The sequence below is a fragment of the Microcaecilia unicolor genome, chromosome 2, assembly GCF_901765095.1.
Source record: "Microcaecilia unicolor chromosome 2, aMicUni1.1, whole genome shotgun sequence".
Taxonomy (NCBI): domain Eukaryota; kingdom Metazoa; phylum Chordata; class Amphibia; order Gymnophiona; family Siphonopidae; genus Microcaecilia; species Microcaecilia unicolor.
In genome coordinates, this window is record NC_044032.1 from 266,438,975 (window position 1) to 266,457,857 (window position 18,883).

At 43.1% G+C, this 18,883-nt stretch overlaps 1 protein-coding gene across 4 annotated transcripts in view; it reads right to left on the minus strand.

The window, feature by feature from the left end:
* Positions 1-442: 442 nt before the first annotated feature.
* Positions 443-18,883, minus strand: part of LOC115463524 (ras-related protein Rab-7a-like) — a 42,560-nt gene continuing 24,119 nt past the window's right edge. For 2 of the 4 annotated variants that reach the window (XM_030194112.1, XM_030194111.1), the window contains exons 3-6: positions 12,022-12,148; positions 10,581-10,802; positions 1,817-1,942; positions 443-971 (exon numbers count right to left, since the gene is read on the minus strand). In XM_030194112.1, the coding sequence (XP_030049972.1) occupies positions 876-971; positions 1,817-1,942; positions 10,581-10,802; positions 12,022-12,148 (571 nt within the window). In that variant the 3' untranslated portion in view covers positions 443-875. The remainder of the gene's footprint in view (positions 972-1,816; positions 1,943-10,580; positions 10,803-12,021; positions 12,149-18,883) is intronic. The other 2 variants (XM_030194115.1, XM_030194114.1) reach the window with 2 other exon arrangements.

Below are 18,883 nucleotides of genomic sequence, written 5' to 3' on the forward strand. Positions count from 1 at the left end.
GAAAAAAGGATCAGGCTTGTTTATTTGTAATTTATCCTCCAAGAGCAACTTATGTTTCGACGGTTTTTATTTGATGACAAATCAACAGAATACAAATCCACCTCAGTACATTGATTGCAGTACAAATTTACGGCACTTAAGGTGATAACACAGCAGATATACAACATTGTTTACCATCATCAAACCTTTAACATTTTTACCCCCCCCCCCCCCCCCTCCTCCAACTGTGTTGGAAATTTAACTGCCAACCCTTTTCATTTAAAGCAAAACAACGTACTTCTATAATCCTGATATGGTACATTAGCAGTGAATAACAAAAAGTACCTTCAACATTTATGCAATGCAACATATTATCATCACTCTTTTAGCTGTTATTTTCCCTCCCTATCCCTATCCCCCTTCCCCTCCCCTCCCCCACCACCACCACCCTCCCTCCCTCCCTCTATTTATCCAGCCAATATGGAGATCCAGCTTTCAGACAAAGTGCCTCCAAGAGGAACTTAATGTGGTCATTCAAAAACATTTTTTTGTTGTTGTTGAGGCTGACCTGTTCACCCTTCCCCAGTCATTCCCTCCTGCAGTTTCTGCTCCTTCTTCATCTGTCTGTTGTTCTAGCCACACTTCAGTTGGTTATCTTTCCAGTAAGTTTATGTGGTGGCTATGGGTTGCTTCACCTTTGGCATTGGCTGTTTGCCCTTCTGGCTGGAACCAGGCTCCATGTTTTAGAAGGGTTAAATAGGTTTAAGAAGGGGAAGTCTTCCTATCCTGCCCCTTCTCCAGTGAGCGTTGCTATTGGAGAAAGTAAGAAAATAACAGCAGTTACAGCAGCACCAGATAGATTGTTTCATGTAGTTAGAGCTGCAGTGCAGTCCTGGTCAGCAGGAGCATGTGTGGCTGCTGGTGGTAGTTGCATCTGATCTGACACAAGAAAGCTGGATTGGGTCCACCTCAGACAGGCTTGGTTCTTTTTGCTGCAGTGTAAGCATATGAGAGAGGTGGGTAAGAGAACAGCACTTATCAAGCTCTACCAGGGTAACATGGGTCTTGTCTTGTATGGTTCTCCATAATCAATATGGGTCTGGCTTTTGCTGTAGTTTCTCCGGTAAAGTTCTTCATAGGTCTACACTGTAGGCAGTTTCTTTGTGCTCCTTTGGGCTGGAAGCCTAATTGGAATCTGTAAACTAAACATTTTTCCCCCGCTCTAATTGTTCTGGTTTGGCTGTTTTCTTTCTGTTCCTTCAGGCTTTCAGCGCCATTGGAACCACAATTTTTATACCTTTCTCAAGTCGCTTGACATACCTATCATAGTAACAGTTCTCATCTGGTGCCTACAAAGCATGGCTCTCCCTGAAACCCTAAGTCTGGCTACTAGGCTTTAATATTGAGGGATGTCTGAGCCTCATTCCTTTGCCTTTACCCACAGTCTCCATGGGTTGTGAGTACTGCCACCGTAGCATGCCTATCTGGTCCATGGAGCAAAGGTCTGACCCAAGAATTGAACCCAGGATGCCTGCTTGGCAATGTTTATTGCATGCCAAGGAGTTAGCCCTGTTGTCTTTAGTTTCCACCTCCCACTTCCCCCTTCATCTTGCCTAACTGTGACCATGCCAATTCTCTGGGTAAGTGGCACAGACCAGTAGTCTTCATTGTTATACAATGACTGTGACTTACTCCTCAGTCTCCGCTGGCTCAGAGCTGCAGCAATGGCAACTGCTTATTGAAACTGTTTCTTGGCAGAGTGAAGCACGATAAGGCTTGTAATTCTAGTACTCACCAGGTGTGTGTAGTTCCCACCCCAAAATGGAGCCCTGCTTACGTTTTTCAGTGCTAGTTTGATGGCACTCTGAAAGGCCTCTTCCACATTTATTACGTCCTTGGCACTGGTCTCAAAGTAGAGGGCGTTGAATGCTTTGCACCAATCCTGCGCCTGTTGCTGGGGTACCTGAAAAGATTTAACGAATCCTGCTGGTGCATTAAACAGTCATGACTTCTCTATTGATGGCAATAGCCCCTCACCCTCCCATCTGCTCATCTCTGGACTACAGACTCAGCAGGTAACACAATACTGGAAAATATTGATAACACCTCAAGGGTCAAAGAAGAGGCAGGTGGACAGTGCCCATCAATGTGTTGTGTAGGCCAGGGGTTCTTGACCCAGTCCTCAGGACCCACCTAGCCAGTCAGATTTCATGATATCCACAACGAACATGCATGAGATACATTTGCATACAGTGGAGGTAGTGCATGCATGTTTATCTCATGCATATTCATTGTGGAGATCATGAAAACCAGACTGGCCTGCTGTGTCCCAAGGACTGGGCTTAGAACCTCTGGTGTAGGCTGAAAAAGTCTCTAGAAGCAACTGCTCTCTATTGCGAATAAGTCCTGTTGCCCTTTGAGACTATTCAGGTACTATGCCTTCTATTGACAGTTGGCTGGGATAAGAAGTCGATAATAATCGCTAGGGCAGTGGTTCTCAACCCAGTCCTCAGGGCACTCCCAGCCAGTCAGGTTTTCAGAATATCCACAGTGAATATTGTTGAGAAAGATCTGCATACACTGCCTTCTTGGAATGAAAATCTATCTTACGTATATTCATTGACATAGCACTAAAGACAACTTACTATGGTAATGACAAATTCTTTATTCATCATTAAACAAAATTAAACGTAACTAATTCCCACTCACTCTTTGCCCTTTTGATACCGCTTACTTGTACATAAACTCGATGTTATACTTAAACTTGCTTGCTTGTACATAAACTCAATCATAATTTAGCTGTTTACCCGCCTTGGGTGAATCTCTTCATAAAGGCGGTTAATAAATCAATATTTAAAGCAATTCTGTCCAGTTACAGTAGTGCAATATTTATAATTCAAATAATGAACACCACATGTCCTTATCTTGTGTTGATCAATTGTCCTTTTCAATCCTCCGTTGCTCATCCGAATCATGAACATCGTCACATCCACAATCGCTTTTTGAAGTGACAATAAGTTGTGCTCCCTTAGTGATTCTCTATCATATACTGCAAACTGCTCAGTGGAACAGTTCCATCAACTCAGACTAGTGTGGTAAAGAATCAAAGTCCACAATCAACTCAACACTTTTAAAACTGCATGCACTTTTGAACTCAAGATGGAACTGTTCCCCTGAGCAATTTGCACTATACGATAGAGCAGGAGTGTAGCCAGACAACAGATTTTGGGTGGGCCTAGGCAAGAATTGGGTGGGCACCAAGTGTTCTCCCCCCCCCCCCCCCCCCCGCAAAAAAAAAAAAAATCTCGTGGGGTGGGAAAACGCTTCTTTCCACCTTGGCAGCAGTAATGCACTGAAAACTGAGCATGCGCAGGTGCCGGTGTCATGGAGAGTAGCGTTTTCATTACCATCAGAGGGAAATCTTCAGCTGGCGGAGCTTGGGATTCCCACCAGTTACCACTAAACATGTGCTACTGTTGGGTGGGCCTGAGCCATAAATGAGTGGGCCCTGGCCCACCCAAGCCCACCTGTGGCTACGCCACTGCGATAGAGAACCATCAAGGGAGCACAACGTATTGTCATTTTGAAAGGAGATTGTAGACATGATGGTGTTCGTGATTTGGAGGGGCATAATTGAACGGGGCCGGCTCCTCTGACTCCATGTCAAGCGATCCCAAATATAGTCTTTGCTATGGGCCCTCTGGCACTCTTCAGTACTGGCATTAGGCATTTAAAAAATTCTCCCCCCCCCCCCAGTCTATTTTTGCACATACCCACAGCAGGAATATTCTTCTTTCGTTCCAGCAGTGGTTCTGTGCTCTCCGTGCTGCACAGATAATGAGCCATTCTGCTGGGGAATGTTCCTCCCTTATTGTCACGTAGTTTCCTCTGATTGGTCCGTCTTACGTTGCCTAGTGTTGCCTGGGAACGGTGTTGTGATGGTCCTTTGTGTTTCAGAATGTTGAGGGTGTTTTTTCTGATTGGTCCGTCATGCGAGAGCGGGGCGGAGAGACATGGTCAGTGTTGTGGCTTCACCACCATGAATCCATGAACCCTTCAGGGAGTGACTGAGTGACTTCAGAACGTTGTCTTCAGAACGTTGAGGGTGAGTTTTATTATAGTAGATTATTACCACTTTAATTAGATTGTGAACTCAGTTTATTTTTTTATTAATGCATATTCATTGTGGATATCCTGAAAGCCCAACTGGCTGTTTGAAGCAGTCCCCTTAGAATCAAAACTATATAGAGAGGAAAGAAAGGTCCCAGGTAACTTTTTTACTGAGAAGTTCTGAGAGAAGAGGACATTTCTTTGGGTAAGTGAACTTTTTTTTACACTGTGCTTTGGTGATATAAAGGTTGGCGTTTAAAAGAGGTATTGGATTTTCAAAAGGCATTTGACAAGGTACCTCATGAAAGGCTTAGCTGCTAAGAAAGGGGGTGTTGATGCCCCTGTATAAATCATTGGTGAGGCCCCACCTAGAGTATTGTGTTCAGTTTTGGAGGCCATATCTTGCTAAGAATGTAAAAAGAATTGAAGCGGTGCAAAGAAAAGCTACGAGAATGGTATGGGATTTGCGTTACAAGACGTATGAGGAGAGACTTGCTGACCTGAACATGTATACTGTAGATAGAGGAAAGGAGAAACAGGGGTGATATGATACAGACGTTCAAATATTTGAAAGGTATTAATCCGCAAACGAACCTTTTCCGGAGATGCGAAGGCGGTAGAACGAGAGGACATGAAATGAGATTGAAGGGGGTCAGACTCAAGAAAAATGTCAGGAAGTATTTTTTCACAGAGAGATTAGTGGATGCTTGGAATGCCCTCCCGCGGGAGGTGGTGGAAATGAAAACGGTAACGGAATTCAAACATGCATGGGATAAACATAAAGGAATCCTGTTCAGAAGGAATGGATCCTCAGGAGCTTAGCCGAGATTGGGTGGCAGAGCCGATGGCGGGAGGTGGGGATGGTGCTGGGCAGACTTATACGATCTGTGCCAGAGCCGGTGGTGGGAGGCAGAACTGGTGGTTGGGAGGTGGGGATGGTGCTGGGCAGACTTATACGGTCTGTGCCAGAGCCAGTGGTGGGAGGCGGGACTTGTGGCTGGGAGGCGGGGATAGTGCTGGGCAGACTTATATGGTCTGTGCCCTGAAAAGGACAGGTACAAATCAAGGTAAGGTATACACAAAAAGTAGCACATATGAGTTTATCTTGTTGGGCAGACTGGATGAACCATGCAGGTCTTTTTCTGCCGTCATCTACTATGTTACTATGTTATGTTACAGAGGAAATTGGAGAGTCATGGGATAGGAGCAAATGTCCTATTGTGGATTAAAAACTGGTTGAAGGATAGGAAACAGAGAGTGGGGTTAAATGGGCAGTATTCACAATGGAGAAGGGTAGTTAGTAGGGTTCCTCAGGGGTCTGTGCTAGGACCGCTGCTTTTTAATATATTTATAAATGATTTAGAGATGGGACTAACTAGCAAGGTAATTAAATTTGCTGATGACACAAAGTTATTCAAAGTCATTATCTCGCGACAGGATTGTGAAAAATTACAGAAGGACCTTACGAGACTGGGAGACTGGGCAGCTAAATGGCAGATGACGTTTAATGTGAGCAAGTGCAAGGTGATGCACGTGGGAAAAAAGAACCTGAATTATAGCTACGTCATGCAAGGTTCCACATTAGGAGTTACGGACCAAGATAGGGATCTGGGTGTCGTCGTCGTCGATAATACACTGAAACCTTCTGCTCAGTGTGCTGCTGCGGCTAGGAAAGCGAATAGAATGTTGGGTATTATTAGGAAAGGTATGGAAAACAGGTGTGAAGATGTTATAATGCCGTTGTATCGCTCCATGGTGCGACCACACACTGAGTATTGTGTTCAATTCTGGTTGCCACATCTCAAGAAAGATATAGTAGAATTGGAAAAGGTGCAGCAAAGGGTGACTAAAATGATAGCGGGGATGGGACAACTTCCCTATGAAGAAAGACTAAGGAGGCTAGGGCTTTTCAGCTTGGAGAAGATACGGCTGAGGGGAGACATGATAGAGGTATATAAAATGAATGGAGTGGAACAGGTGGATGTGAAGCGTCTGTTCACGCTTTCCAAAAATACTAGGATTTGGGGGCATGCGATGAAACTACAGTGTAGTAAATTTAAAACAAATCGGAGAAAATCTTTCTTCACCCAATGCATAATTAAACTCTGGAATTCATTGCCGGAGAACGTGGTGAAGGCGGTTAGCTTGGCAGAGTTTTAAAAGGGGTTAGACGGTTTCCTAAAGGACAAGTCCATAAACCACTACTAAATGGACTTGGGAAAAATCCACAATTCCAGGAATAACATGTATAGAATGTTTGTACGTTTAGGAAGCTTGCCAGGTGCCCTGGATTGGCCGCTGTCGTGGACAGGATGTTGGGCTCGATGGACCCTTGGTCTTTTCCCAGTGTGGCATTACTTATGTACTTATTGTAGGTTTATTGATAAAGGCAGTTAGGGGGTTAAAAGAGGTATTGTAGGTTTATTGATAAAGGCAGTTAGAATTTTAAAAAGCAAACCTTATTAACGTCTCCATACCCTTTTCTCCATAGTTTTAAAACTTTAACTTTCTGCCACAGACTACAGCATTAACAGATAGCATCTAGAAGGGAAGGGAAATGGGACTTGATATAATGCCTTTCTGTGTTTTTTGCAACTATATTCAAGGTGGTTTACATAGTATATGCAGGTACTTATTTGTACCTGGGGCACTAGAGAGTTAAATGACTGCCCAGAGTAACAAGGAGCTGCAGTGCGAATCAAACTCAGTTCCCCAGGATCAAGGTCCGCTGCACTAACTACTAGGCTACTCCTCCAGGGCCTAATTTAGTGTAGCTTTATTAACTAGTTTCCATAGTGTACAACACTGTTTCCCATAGTTTTAAACTGAAACTTTCTTCTAGTTGTCTGCAGGAGCGATAGCAGGGCTACTGACCTGAATTAGGTGTTAATTAAGGTTTGAGGAAGGTAGAATAGCTGCAACCTGATTACTGTGTTAGCTTCAAAAGGTCTCTTGAAGATGGCGGACCTCACGTGTCACCTAGATAGGATTTTAGATAGTGCTGGGGAGGAGCCAGCTGCCTTGGTACATGTGGGTACCAATGACATAGGAAAATATGGGAGGCAGGTTCTGGAAGCTAAATTTAGACTCCACCTTAACTGGGATGGAACCAGGCAGCTGGCACTAACATTTAAAAAGAAGACAGAGCAGATTTTAAACTAAAATGTGTGTGGGGGTGGGGGGTAGGGAAGCTGACAGTCATTCAGGAGTGCATGGTTTGGTGTGGAGTATCCTTGAAGGATACTATTGAAACAGGATCTTTAGGGAATCACAATAGAGAGATTTAAATAATGGTGAAAGAAAGCCAGGCGTGTTTAATGGGAGAACAGAGTAAAGGATGCAAATTATCCGTCAACCTAACAGCAGCTTGTACTTGCAAGGAAAAAACACATTTTGAAGTGTCTATATACAAATGCTAGAAACCTGAAAAATAAGATGAGAGAGGAAGAGTATATAGTACTAAATGAAGAGGTAGATAGAATAGACATCTCAAAGACCTGGCAGAAGGAGGACAATCAATGAGATACTGTGTTATCAGTGTACAAATTATATTGCAATGATAGAGTGGATCAAATTGGAGGGGGGTTGTGCTATATGTTAAAGAGGGAATTGTCAAACAGATTAAACATTCTACATGAAACAGATAGTAGCGTGGAATCCTTACAGATAGAAATTCCATGTGTGAAGGGAAAGAGGATACTGGTAGGGCTTTAGTACCGTCCACTAGGACAATGAACAGACATATGAAAACATGTTTACAGAAATTAGGAAAGCTGGCAAATTGGGCTACATTATAATAATGGATGACACCCCAATATTAACAGAATAAATGTTATCAGGGAGTGATAGGGAGGTAAAATTCTTAGATGTAATACATGACTGCTTCTAGGAGCAACTGGTCCAAGAACTGAAAAGAAGGGGAGCTATTTTACATCTACTCCTTAGTGGAATGCTGGGCACAGTACAAGAGATGACTGTATTGGATCCACTGGGAAATAGTGATCACAACATGATCAAATTTGAGCTGATACCTGGCGTGAAGTCATTAAGGAAATGTACTGTAACAGCCTTTAATTTACAAAAGGGCGATATGACAAAATGAAGAAAATGGTTAAAAAGATGCTTAAAAAGTCGGCCACAAAGGTTAGGACTTTAAAGCAGGAATAGATGTTGTTTAAAAATACCATTGTGGAAGCCCAGACCAGATGTATTCCACATATTAATAAAGGTGGGAAGAAGAGCAAATGACAGCCAGCATGATTAAAATAATGGAAAAAGGATCCGAATGAAGAAAATAAGAAGCAACATAAGTAATGCAAAGCATTGATAAACAAGGCTAAAAGAGAATATGAAGAAACATTTGCCATGGAGACAAAAACTCATAGTAACACCTTTTTTAGTAACACCTTTTTCAGGTACATCAGAAGCAGAAAGCCTGTGAGGGAATCCTTGGAATCGTTACATCATAAAAAGAGTAAAAGGGGCACTAAGAGAGGACGAGGCCATAGCGGAGAGATTGAATGAGTTCTTTGCTTTGGTTTTTATGGAAAAAGATGTAAAAAAAACCTACCTGTACCGGAAATAGTTTTCAAGGGCGATGATGCAGAGGAACTGAAAGAAATCTCAGTGAACCTGAAAGATGTACTGAGCCAAATCGACAAGTTAAAGAGTGACAATCAGTGAGCTGTCATTAAAATCATCCATAATATCTGAAGATTGGAGGGTGGCCAATGTAACACTGATTTTTAAAAAGGGTTCCGGGGTGATCCGGGAAATTATAGACCACTATGCCTGACTTCAGTGCTGGGCAAAATAGTCGAAATTATTAAGAATAAAATTACCAAACATGAAGACAAACATGGTTTAATGGGACAGAGTCAGCATGGGTTCAGCCAAGGAAAGTCTTGCCTCACCAATTTGCTTAATTTCTTTGAAGGCGTTAATAAACATGTGGATAATGGTGAGCCAGTTGATGTGGTGTATCAAGATATTCAGAAAGTTTTGGACAACGTTCCTCACGAAAGACTCCTGAGAAAATGTAAAAAGTCATGGGATAAGAGGCAATGTCCTTCTGTGGATTAGGAATTGGTTATTGGACAGAAAACAGAGGTTGGGTTAAATGGCCATTTTTCTCAATGGAGGAATGTGAATAGTGAAGTGTCGAAGGAATCTGTACTGGGACTGGTGCTATTTAACATTTTTATAAATGATCTGGAAATAGGAAAGATGAGTGAGGTGATTAAATTTGCAGATGACACAAAACTATTCAACGTTGTCAAAACACATGTGGATTGTGAAAAATTGCAGGAAGACCTTACGAAACTGTAAGACTGGGCATTCAAATGGTAGATGAAATTTAATGTGGACAAATATAAAATGATGCACATTGGTAAGAATAATCTGATTCATATGATGCTGGAGTCCACCTTAGGAGTCAGCATTCAAGGAAAAGATCTAGGTGTCATTGTAGACAATATGCTGAAATTTTTTGCCTAGTGTGTGGCAGCAGCTATAAAAGCAAACAGGATGCTAGGAATTATTAGAAAAGGGATGCAAAATAAGACCAAGAATATTATAATGCCTCTGTATCACTTCTTGGTGCAACCTCACCTCGAGTACTGCGTTCAATTCTGGTTATTGTATCTCAAAAAAGACATAGCGGATCTAGAAAAAGTTCGAAGAAGAGCAATCAAAATAATAAAGGGGATGGAACTCCTCCCATATGAGGAAAGGCTAAAGAGGTTAAGGCTCTTCATCTTGGAAAAGAGACAGCTGAGGTGGTATACAATTGAGGTCTACAAAATCCTGAGTGGTGTAGAACAAGTAGAAGTAAATCAATGTCTTACTCGTTCCAAAAGTACAAAAGACTAGGGGACACTCAAGGAAGTTACACGGAAATGCTTTTAAAATAAATAGGAGGAAATATTTTTTCACTCAACAAATAGTTAAGCTCTGGAACTCTTTGCCGGAGGTTGTAGTAAAAGTGGTTAGCATATCTGGGTTTAAAAAAGGTTTGGACAAGTTCATAGTCTGTTATTTAGATGGACATGGGGGAAGCCACTGCTTGCCTTGGGATTGGTAGCATGGAATGTTGCTACTAATTGGTTTTCTGCCAGGCACTTATGACCTGGATTGGCCACTGTTGGAAGAAGGATACTGGGCTAGATAGACCACTGGTCTGAGCCAGTATGGCTATTCTTATGTTCTTATGCTCCAAGGACTGAGTTGAGAATTACTGCCCTAAGGGGTCATTATCCAGTCTTTATTTAACCCATTGATTCCCAAACCTGTCCTGGGGGAACCCTAGCCAGTTAGGGTTTCAGGATATTCACAATAAATATGCATGAGATAGATTTACATACCAATGAGCCAGTGTATGCAAACTGATCTCATGAATATTCATTGTAGTTATTCTGAAACCTGACTGGCTGGGTTTCCCCCAGGCCATGTTTGGGAATCATTGATCTGACCACCTGTATTTCTCCACCTACCTGTCTGTCAGTGAGATCCATCTTGTTGGCCAGCACTACAAAAGGGAAATGGTCTGGGTCAGGAGGGTCTGCCTGAATCAGAAACTCTTTCCTCCAGAAGTCAATGGCCAGGAAGGAGGCAGGTGAAGTGATGTCAAATACCAGCAGACAGCAGTCAGAGCCTCTATATAATGCTGTCCCCAGCGACTGGAAGCGTTCTGTGCCAGCTGTGTCCCAGATCTGCTGGGGTGAAAGTACAAGCTGCTTAACTGCTGTGGAAAAATAGCTCCCATGTATGTCTGTTCTGTGAGTCCCAGCTGAATTTATTGCTTGTACTTGCGTTTTTCAGTCAGTTACTACAGAGTGGCAATGAATGAGAAAGCTCAGTGTGTGTTCTACTTCTGGTAAAAGTCCCTGTGTAACACTGACCTTTTTGGGTAGATAGATAGATAGATAGATAGATAGAGTTCTAGTGAGTAGAGAATGGCACAGGGGACAAACCCGTCCATGCCCTGTCCCCGTGGGTTCTGTGTCCATCCCCACCCCATCCCTGCGGGCTCTGTTCCCGTCCCCATGGGCTCTGTCCTCATCTGCAGAAGCCTTGAACAATTATGATTTTATATTTAAACCTTTTTATTAAATCCACCCTGTTAAAATATCCAGGGGCACAAAATACAACCCGTTCTGTATGCCCTAGAGGGGAGAAATATGCCCTATGAAGCACTGTTATGATTTTTTAATCTGTGGATGAATAAGAAGCCATCACAGTCTTTCCTGCAATAGAAGATGTCTTCTTAGAAGATGTGCTGGTAGCAGGAATGTACAGGATCCCCCATGGAAATTTTGCTAGTTGTGGCCAGAATGTCTGCTTATTTTTCCAAAAAAATTCAAAATATCACCGCCTGCATCACTCAAACATAAATAACAGTCCAGTTCACTAACAGGTTTCAAAGTAGAAAATGACACAGGGACAAAGATTGTCCCCGTCCCCGTGGACTCTGTCCCCATCCCCACCCCGTCCTAATGGGATCTGTCCCTGCAAGCTCTGTCACCGTCCCCATCGCCGCGGTTACTGCAGGTCCCAGTGTCATTCTCTACTAGTGACTGACTTATACTCAATTAGCTGTTTAATATTTCTTTGTAAACAGTTGACTTTTATAGTTAGGGTCCCAGGAAGCGCAGTCCAGAGTAGTGTAACTTCATTATTCATTCATTGCTGTTATGTAGTAAGCATTAGAGGGCATGAGAAAGGTTTAACCAACAAATGTGAGGGAGTTAAGTTAGAGGAAGCTGACAGCAACTGAGTATGTGGAGGGTCATCGGTCCCCTGAACACTCCCACCCCCCACCCCGGCTCCTGTTTCAAAATGTGTTGGTGTAATTGATTGTCTTGGAAATCCCCAGGGTTACTTGGAAAACATTGCCCTTTCCCTTGTGCCTGTCACTGCTGCTTGTACATGAACCTGGACTGTGATGGTTTTCTTGTCAATCTGCACCTCCTTGGTGAGGAAATCTGCTCCAATAGTGGCTCGGTACTGATTGGTGAAGCGGTGATTAACATACTGGTTCATCAGCACTGACTTCCCAACTCTGCGCAGGATGGAAAAACAAATGCAAGTTAAACTCAAGTTCCATGTGGTGTCCTGCACACTTGAGGCCTTGCATTATAAAGTTTAATATCTTTTATTGGATTTCAATACAATAGAAGCAGGAGCTCACCACAGTACAACAAGCAACATATACAAATCATGGCAAAACTGGAGCTCACATTCAAGAAGCAACTATCCACAACTAGAATCACATTAAGAAAAAGGGGAAGAAAGAGGCAGTGGCATTCCTAGAGGGGCTGACACCCGGGGCGGATCACCGATGCGCCCCGCCCCCCGGGTGCAACGCCCCCCCCTGGCGAAAGAACCCCCCCAGGTGCATGCTGCTGGGGGGGGGGGGGTGCCGCGCGCGGGTCAGCGTCGATCGTTTCCATGCTCCCTCTGCCCCAGAACAGGTTACTTCCTGTTCCGGGGCAGAGGGAGCATGGAAATGAACGACGCTGGCTGGCGCGCGGCACCCCCCCAGCGGCATGCACCCAGGGCGGACCGCCCCCCCCCCCTTGGTACGCCACTGGAAAGAGGAGGTGGAGAAGAAGAAAGGAAAAAAAAGGGAAGGGGGAGGGCTGGAGGATACAAATCCAGACATAGAGCATGCATAGGCCACAAAATACATCAAACTAAGTGCTTATCTCTATACCGAAGGCAAATAAGATACCAGTGGCAGCCATTTTTCCCTGTAGAAAGCGAAGCGAGAAGATTTTTTCGCCAGATGTAATTCGAATTTGTACATTTGGAGCAATAAGTTCCACCATTCCTGATAAGTGGCCTGATGTAAGGACTTCCAGTGAGAGAAGATCACCTGCAATGCCAAAGAGACCATGGCACTAACAAGAGCGAGTCAGCCGACCCCCAAAGAACTGCTCCCAAAGAATCACAAATGGATAAGAAATGGAGCCAGGGAGGGGAAAAATGGCTACCAGCTGTGACCAGACTTCTGACCAGAACTTGCAAAGGCACACACAATCAAATATAAGATGCCTGTGAGTACCCGTTTGGGAGTGGCAAGACCAACAGACATCTGGACTAGAGGAATCAATAACATGCAACTTATAGGGCGTCCAAAGGGATCTATGCATAAAGAAATACATAGACTGCGTGGTGGAAGAAGAGTTAGAGCACCTGAAAAGGGACTTCCAAAGCAATTCCCACAGTTTGCCAGAAATAGGTCGCTGCAAGTCTTCCTCCCAGCACCGTCGCAATCCAGTACATTTAGGCCTTGCATTATTTCCACTTTGTACTTCTTTCTACCAGCTCTTTTATTCTCCTATCTGTGTATTTGCCTGCAGCCTTTTAAGCTGGGTTGCCAACCCCTAGAAGCATTTTTAATAGGATTTTGAAATATGTTATATTACACTAAAAATAAGGAAATAGCAGCACATTTCTACATTACAAAAAAAAATAAACAAAAACTAAGAAATTAAGGTGATATAGAGGGGCATAATCGAACAGGGCGCCCAAGTTTTCCTGAGGATGTCCTCTAAGGACGTCCCAGCGAAGGGGCGGGGAAACCCGTATTATCGAAACAAGATGGGCGGCCATCTTTCGTTTCGATAATACGGTCGGGGACGTCCAAATCTCCACATTTAGGTCGACCTTAGATATGATCATCCCCAATTTTTGGCGATAATGGAACCCGAGGATGCCCATCTCAGAAACGATCAAATCCAAGCCCTTTGGTCATGGGAGGAGCCAGCATTCGTAGTGCACTGGTCCCCCTGACATGCCAGAACACCAACCGGGCACCCTAGGAGGCACTGCAGTAGACTTCAGAAAAAGCTCCCAGGTGCGTAGCTCCCTTACTTTGTGTGCTGAGCCCCCCAAACCCCACTCCCTACAACTGTACACCACTACCATAGCCCTTAAAGGGTAACGGGGGGCACCTAGATGTGGGTACAGTGGGTTTCGGGTGGGTTTTGGAGGGCTCACATTTACCACCACAAGTTTAACAGGTAGGGGGGGACGGGCCTGGATCTGCCTGCCTGAAGTGCACTGCAGTACCCACGAAAACTGCTCCAGGGACCTGCATACTGCTGTCATGGAGCTGGGTATGATATTTGAGACTGGCAAAGAGGCTGGAAAAAATATTTAACATTTTTTTTTTAGGGTGGGAGAGGGTTAGTGATCACTGGGGGAGTAGGGGGAGGTCATCCCCGATTCCCTCTGGTGGTCATCTGGTCATTTAGGGCACATTTTTGTGGCTTGGTCATAAAAAAAAGGACCAAATAAAGTCGGCCAAGTGTTCGTCAGGGACGCCCTTCTTTTTTTCCATTATTGGCCGAGGACGCCCATGTGTTAAGCATGCCCCAGTCCCGCCTTCGCTATGCTTCTGACATGCCCCCGGGAACTTTGGTCGTCCCCATGACGGAAAGCAGTTGAGGGCACCCAAAATCGGCTTTTGATTATGCCGATTTGGGCGACCCTGGGAGAAGGACGCCCATCTCCCGATTTGTGTCGAAAGATGGGTGCCCTTTTCTTTCGAAAATGAACCCAAACGTCCCCATTGTGGGGAAAGTGAAGGTAAAAATAAAGAACATATTAAAGAAAAGAAGCAAGATTACTAAAAAAAAAACTCTCAGTACAGGGCCCTTTTACTAAAGGGTGTTAAAGCACTTTACAGTATTTTCCCTGTTTGCATGCAGCGAATCACACGTGATTTTTAAATAATTTTTCTGGGAGGTGGCATGGAACGGGCTTGGAAGCATTATCCAGCTAACACATTATACTTAACACACACTAAGGACTAGATTCTGTAAATGGTGCTCACCTTTGGGCACTGAAAAAATGAGCAGTGAGCACTATTATATAAACAGTGTTCTGAGTTGGGTGCTTTTTACAGAATAGCGCATAGTACCAGGATCTGTGCACAACCTTGGGTGCAAGGATTTACACCAACTGAAACCTGGTATAAATTCTCATGCCTAAATTAGGCACAGATCCCCCAGATTCTATAACTGTGCATGCATCTTTGGTGAATGCACCTGACCCGTCCCTCCTCCCACGGCCACGCCCCCTTTTCAGTTGCATGCTAAAGAGTTACACATGCATCTTTTTTAGAATAGCGCATAGCAAGCTAGGTGTATAAATCCACATTGCCAATTAACGCCAATAGCCAGGGCTTATTTTGAGGGGGTACTGAGTACTGGCACCTTTTCCATTGTCTGCCAAAACTGACCCACGGTTCCCAAGTTTTAGTGAAAGAGCTCAGGCTCTACACACCAATTCTGCCTTGTCATAGATTCTGTGACTGGCTGCAGGGGCATTTGCTATTGTGGGATGGGTCCCTCAGTGATCACTCCACCCCTAAAGGGTGGCCTCGCATTTGAGTACCGGCACCTTTTTTGCTAGAAACAAATGCACTGCCAATAACTGATTGTGAACATCCATTATTGGTGCTAATTGGTTCGTTACTCAATTAAATTGTATACGCAAATTGGGCGTGCACACAGATTTGCACGCACAATTTTAAGCACCATATATAGAATCCGAGGGTAACTGGATAATGCAGAGGGTTTTTGTTTGGGTGTTTTACTGGTTTTTTTTAATTTCACACTTTTATTAGCATTAAAAAAAAACATCTATACTAATCAGACAAACAGAAATTGCAGAATAGTGAGGACATCCCCCTTCCCCCTCCAATTGAAATATACAAGAAGCACTAAAGGAACACTCAGAGAGCAATACTTCACAGTTACTTATTCAAATCTTAAAGGGGCCCATATTTGCATATACTTGTATTCTGACTCCATTGCTTTCTTGCAGTGCACCCTATGATTGCTCCTTGCGAAGTGGCCTTAAATGCATCCCAGTTTAAATCTGTAGGGGGTCTTTTCAGGATCCATAAAATGAAAATGCTCCTGAATGATATGTTTCACTAATTGCTGGCAGTCAGACTCAATAGGGCATTCATTATTGAACCTCCAGAGTGGTTACAAGGCCTTAAAGGATATATTCATCCCAGCATGGTCCAATACCACAATATTTTCACTAGATGCACTTTCAACCCATTCCAGCAGAGATATGGATATTAAATAATAACCAATCCTGAAAATGAACAATGTACCTGTAAGAAAAAGGTATAGTCCTGCCCAGAAATTTCCAGGGATCCACTAATCCTATACTCTCTTTGAAAATCTCTACATCCCTTATTGTTAGTCTGTTTATATTTCTTTTGTTGTTTGTTTTTTAATATAGGCTGGCAGTCTAAGAGGGGGTCTAAGACCTGAAATGGGGATAATTCAGTTAGTAAAGTTGTAATCACCTGAAAAAAATGCAGCATTAACAGTGGGAAAATTATATATTGAGGAGGGCCAGTTCCCTATCACCTGTCTGGATCGTAACTACAACTCGGTGCCAATAAACACCACCTTTATGGTCCAGCACATGGCTACCAATCATCATCAAAAACTATTTCAAGTATCCATGCCACAGTTTTTACCAGACGCTGGAGCATAATAACAATCTAAACGCCCCTAAAATACAAATCAACCTACGCATCCAGTTTTTCCTACATCAGCACACAACTATGGAACGCACTACCAAAAACCGTGAAAACCACGTACGACCACCTCCAATTCAGGAAAAAAAACTAAAAACCCACCTGTTTCAAAAGGCTTACCCCACCGACCCAACTTAAATACCTGAACTCCGCGACACTGTAACACCACAATCCGTACTGATCACCAAACAATCTCATCTGTTCTTGCTATCCTCTTTATGGACCCACCACATGTTCCTTCATGTGGTCCCTACCCTTCCTACCTCAACTTAACCATTATTTGTATTTGTTTTACTCCGAAGTCTATCAACACCCCTTCGGTACCATGTAAGCCACATTGAGCCTGCAAATAGGTGGGAAAATGTGGGGTACAAATGTAACAAATAAATAAATAACTCTACCATCTATCCCCTTTTAGCTTATTTGACTCTAAAGCAGACTAATGTGCATCTTGTATGAAACAAATATCTCCTTTCATAGCCTTTAAAGAGGTTACAATTGTCCGCTTTATGGGGTGCTCCAGACTGTTGACATTTAAACCCACCTTTTCACTGCTGCTTTTAGCTCCTAGCCACAATTGCCCTCCCCTTGTCCCTCCCTTCCTCCCTTCTCACCCATTACTTCCCTCACCCGTAACTGTCTTGTCTGTCTGTATTATTTAGATTGTAAGCTCTTTTGAGCAGGGACTGTCTCTTTGTATCAGGTGTTCAGCGCTGCGTGCGTCTGGTAGCGCTATACAAATGCTAATAATAATAAGAGCCTCCATAATCAATTGGAAATATTAAAGAATCAGAGTAGATCTAGAAATTTGAGATTCCTGAACTTTCCAGTATGTCCACTTTTATCAGCTGAGATATTATTGAGGAAGTACTTGAGGGAAATATTATTTCTTTCTAATGCTGACTGTTTATTTCTAATTGTTATTATTTGCCTACTAAAGGGGTAAGAGTTAACCAAAAGGATGGGATACTTGATGCAATATTTCCAGGAGTAACTGATTCCTTAAATTTAACTGAGTTTTAGAAACAACTCAGGATGATATTTCTACTTGTGCCATCCTCCTGGTGATATTCTCAGACATATTTTGGAAAGAAAAGTTTTTTTGTTTTGTGGGAGGAAACTTCAGGTTTTTCCTCATGTTTCAAGAGCAATTCAGTTTAGACATAAACTTTTTTTTTTATTTCCTGTAAAATGTGTAATTACTTTTTCAGATGTTACCTATATGTTTTTTTGAGCCAGAGCAATTACATAGTAACATAGTAAGTGACGGCAGATAAAGACCTGAATGGCCCATCTAGTCTGCCCAAGCATAAAAGACACAATTTACTCCCCCCCCCCCCCCCTTCATGATGTTGCTGTTATATTTCTATTTTTATATGCTCTAGTCCAGTGATGGCGAACCTTTCAGAGACCGAGTGCCCAAACAGCAACCCAAAATCTAATTATTTATTGCAAAGTGCCGGTACTCATTATGGGCGGGGTCACCACATATGACTCCACCCCTATGATAGCCACACCCCTTACACCAGCCATGGCGCATATAAACAGACATCATTGAAAATATTATACTAGTATAGGAGAAAAAAATAACATGATTTTTTTTTCATTATAAATAATTTCTGTAAGCTGTTACAGCTCCAGTATACCCAGTACAAAATAAGACAGCAGATGTAAATTCTCAAATTGGACATATTCCAAACACTAAAATTAAAATAAAATGATTTTTTCTACCTTTGTTGTCTGGTACCAAGCAGGCCTCCCTCCCTCCCACCAAGCAAGGTAGTGCTTTCTCACTATTGCTGACAGTCATTCCTCCTTTTTCTTTATAGAGCCTTAAAGGAAATAAACAAACATGACCTCTAACTAGATCAGATCCCTATGAATATGGGTGGTGGACTTTGGTCCTGGGGAACTGAGGAACTGAGTTCAATTCCCACTTCAGGCACAGGCAGCTCCTTGTGAATCTGGGCAAGTCACTTAACCCTCCATTGCCCCATATAAACCGCATTGAGCCTGCCATGAGTGGGAAAGCGCGGGGTACAAATGTAACAAAAAAAAAAAAAAATCAGAGTTGGCAAGTCCTGCTTCGGTGTCTCCAGTTGCAGAAGAAAAGTATCTATTTTATTGTTTGGATCCTGATATATTTGGCCTATTTCTTCTTACCACTCATAAAAGAAAAAAGGGTGTTTAACCACAGGAGAAGGATAGAAACTAAACTGATCG